Source organism: Pygoscelis adeliae, unplaced genomic scaffold (genome assembly GCF_000699105.1).
Source record: "Pygoscelis adeliae isolate BGI_AS28 unplaced genomic scaffold, ASM69910v1 Scaffold71, whole genome shotgun sequence".
In the NCBI taxonomy this organism is placed as follows: domain Eukaryota; kingdom Metazoa; phylum Chordata; class Aves; order Sphenisciformes; family Spheniscidae; genus Pygoscelis; species Pygoscelis adeliae.
The window spans coordinates 4,778,769-4,782,695 of NW_008824356.1; the positions used below are offsets into that span (position 1 = coordinate 4,778,769).

The 3,927-nt window shown below is 40.7% G+C and overlaps 1 protein-coding gene across 1 annotated transcript in view; it reads left to right on the plus strand.

Annotated features, from left to right (window-relative positions):
* LIN52 (lin-52 DREAM MuvB core complex component) overlaps window positions 1–3,927 on the plus strand; it is a 52,671-nt gene that overhangs the window by 2,710 nt on the left and 46,034 nt on the right. The window contains exons 3-5 of the mRNA XM_009319477.1: window positions 32–69; window positions 543–609; window positions 1,619–1,702. Of these exons, the coding sequence (XP_009317752.1) occupies window positions 32–69; window positions 543–609; window positions 1,619–1,702 (189 nt within the window). The remainder of the gene's footprint in view (window positions 1–31; window positions 70–542; window positions 610–1,618; window positions 1,703–3,927) is intronic.

A 3,927-nucleotide genomic window follows, 5' to 3' on the forward strand; every position in this document is an offset into this window, starting at 1 on the left:
CTCCCCGCTGCCCTTCGTTTTCTCTTCCCAGTGCCCGGGGTTGCCGAGTTCGCCGCCTCCTTCAAAAGCGTGAGTGGCCGCTGCTTTGCCTTTCGCGTTTCCCCCCTTCCCGTGTGGCGGCAGATCCGTTGTTTCCTCTTGCGGGCTTTACACCTTTGTTCTGTAACGCGTATCTCAGTTATAACTTCCGTATATGCTGGCATAATCCTTTTGTTTTTAATCTTTTTTTTTTTCCCAATACGTGTGCAGCTTACTGTGAATGGGAATTACACCTTGGAAGAAATAGCGGGTTTTAAACTTTAGGAAATCCTGCTTTTCATACTGACTTTGGCTTGTGGGTGCTAGTGTGCCGTTGTTACTCTTAAAAAGTCCAGGGAAAGCTAGAGAACAAGATTAAACATAAAAATATCTCTAAGAACACCTGGAACGTTCATATTTTTGCTGTCAGTGTAACTAGTTTTCAATAAGAGATCAGACTTCTTTGTATAATACTAAAAATGCACTTGTCTGAGCGTGAACTTTTTTTTTCCCCCAAAAAACAGCCTATTACAAGTTCTCCTCCCAAGTGGATGGCTGAATTAGAAAATGATGATATCGATATGTTAAAAGGTGAGTATGGACATTGTGGGTAGGAAGTAAGGTTGCCAAGGCAGATGGGAATTCAGTACTTACTTAAGAGGCTTAGAACATTTGTTCTTTAAATGCTCTGGAGGTGGCCGTGTGGCCTCAGATCTCTAGCCCTCATATGTGCAGAATCTCCAGCTCAGGAGTCTCTTTATCTTGTTAATGATATACATTTTTCATTAATCTGGTTATCTCCAAGAAAATATTCAGATGTCAGTGGCATGCAAGAACTAGTTGAAGCAGTGTAATGTTACGTATATTTCAGTTACCTTGCTTACCAATCTCTCACTGCATAAGTATAGTGGGTGTCTCCTCTATTTTGAGAAGTGGCATGAATTTTTTGGTGGGCCTCAGCTGATTAAACTTGGTGAGCAGCTTAGACTTGTTGATTGACTTGTTCAGAGATGCTCTGTGCATGTGTCTTCGCTCACAGATCCAAGATCTCTAAGCGAATGGTAAGGCTGTATGAGCAAGTTACGGAAGGGGTAGCTAGCATGTAGGCTTGCTGCATGTTATAGCTATTAGTTTGCAGTAAACATCGTTGAACGTGCTCTGCCTCCTGTGAATTCCAGATAAACCGTTCCAAAGTGAAAGTGGGACAAATCAATTTCAACTTGCTGCAAGAAATGTGCTTAAACACACATTATTAGTGTATAGTAAGTCCATTCCCTTGCATACTCTTTTATAGCTTGTTCACGTAGCAATGTGAACTTACAAGAAGTTCCAAAATATGGGGCAAGTTGCTCATTGCAGTGGTGGCAGATTACAGTATGAACCAGATCCGTAACTGTCTTTTTCAGTAGAGAAAGCTCGTCTTTTCTCAGTATGTTAAGGTCAGGGGTGGCATCAACTTGAATTTCAAACATACTCTGTTCACTGGAAATAGATCTTTTCGGAAGTATGACTTGAAAGTGCTCTGTGAAGTAGTAAACGGGTAAACTGTCACTAGAGGGCTATAGACAGTGTTAAAATTCACACTTTTCTCTCTTCTTAGAGTTGGGGAGCCTCACTACAGCTAACCTGATGGAAAAAGTTCGTGGCCTGCAGAACCTGGCTTATCAGCTGGGACTGGATGAATGTAAGTGCTGTACGCAGATGTGACTGCATTGCAAATCTTCCCATTAGAGCGTGCGCTCATGGTACATTTGTAGCTAGAAAAGTGTCTTGGCGATTTGGCAAGTGTCTGACAGTCACAGTTAGTGACCTTCTAAAACAGGATGAGAGAGCGAGCTTACATCTCCAACTTACAGCCTACCTGCATGGGGGAAACTTCTTCACAGAAATAACGAGAGGTCATATGTCAATCTGGTGTTGTCTAGCGGCACATAGACTTCTGTTCCTGACAATGTTGCCTTCGATAAGTCACTTTGCTTGATTTCCCACTCAGATACTAAAGCTATTTCTCAGAATACTTGTGGCAGTACTTCTGTCAAACTTCATGCACTGCCTCCACAGTGAAACTTTCATTTGTGTATGGGATTCTTCAATCACTTAGTGTTCATACTGTTTTCTGCTTCTGTAGCTTTTTTTTTTTCTACACTCCATTGTGGCAGGAGGTGATGTCATTGAGTACTAAAGTTGACCTTCGTCCCACTTACGGGGGGAAGGCCAATTTTTATCAGTTTTTTTGAAGAAGGAGCTGCTTTCATCATTGCATTTAGGACTCTTGTTACCAGATTGATCCAGCTTTGAGGAGTTCAGGAGTATTGTGTTTCTTTTAAATGCTACCTGTATGTACTGACACTTTTTTTTTTCTGCTTAATTTTGGTCTAGCATAGACCTTGGTTGCAGTTACTCTTGGGCTACACAAAGCACCAAAAGTTTATAAGCTTACAGGTCTTTCACCTTCCTTTCAGTGGGTAACAAAAAGCAGTAATAGACCTTGAGAGTCTTCTTGACTGTAAACCTAGGATATCCTAATGCTTTCTTATTAACAGATCGTTAAGCCTATTTTAACACACTACCTGCAAGTTTATTTTACTTTCAGTGCTAACATCTGTTAAGACTGTGTAAAGCATTTAGTGGAGTTAGAAGTATAACAATATAAAACTGAGTCAAATACAAAGATTGGCTGATGATTGGCTTTCTCAGTTAAGCTGTAGGCTTAAATGTCAGCCAGCTTTGTCCTGCTAAATGGAGTTTAAGCAGCGCCTGAGTTACATTAAAGTTAACAAAGTTGTTGTTTCCTTAGCAATATTTGTTGCATGCATTTCCATTTATTTTTACTGAGAACAAATAAATACGGAAAGAAGACAAAGTGAGCGAACAATGAAATATCTGAGGTCCAACAGTTATAACCTTTAGTCTATAGTAACCGAAACCTTGAATTTTCAAGCTTTACGAAAGCTCTCCATGTTTGTAACTTCTTGTCACTGAAGTCTATTTTCCTTTAGGCTGTAAGACATTGAATGCTTTGTGTGTCATAGTATACATTTATCTTAGGAAAATTTTCACAGAAAATTAGATGCGGAGTTTGAACAGAGCTTCTCAGGACTGTTTTTCCTAATATTGTCTTTAAGTTCTTTTCTCTTACAGACATAGATAAGTGAGAGAACAAGAAGAAAAATCCAAAAGATGTGTTCATTAAAGTTAAGGGACTTGTGGTTTTGGTCCAGAGGTATTGGATTTGATTATATCTTTGTGGATTGAAATTTAATAGTCCCCTTTTGACTTGACTGTTAATTGGAACTGGCTATCAAAAACAAGATTAAAACCGATGCTGACCAGTCTCCTCTAGATGGCAGCATGAGGCTTCCCGTAGAGGTCTTGCTATTTTTTTTATAAAACTGTATCGTTTCGGTCATGATTTGAAGTTCTTCTTCCCAAGACTGTTTTTTGTGACATATTTCCTGTTCTGAATGTGCACTGTCTTTTTTTCACAGTATTTTCAAATGTTTTATCTGTATTGAGTGCGAGAAACAATTCTGCTTCTTTGCATTAGGAACTTACTTTTCCTTTCAACTCTCCTCTTCTACATCCCATCTCAAATCCTTTATATTTTCAAAGACTTCTGTTTTCATCCGAGTTACTGATAAAATAGCCATTTTACTGATAAAAAAGCCGCTCTCCATCATTTATCAGCAGTCCTGGTTAACGGGGGAGGTCCCGGACGACTGGAGGCTGGCCAATGTGACGCCCATCTACAAGAAGGGCTGGAAGGAGGATCTGGGGAACTACAGGCCTGTCAGCCTGACCTCGGTGCCGGGGAAGATTATGGAGCGGTTCATCTTGAGGGCGCTCACAAGGCAGGTGCGGGACAACCAGGGCATCAGGCCCAGCCAGCACGGGTTCATGAGAGGCAGG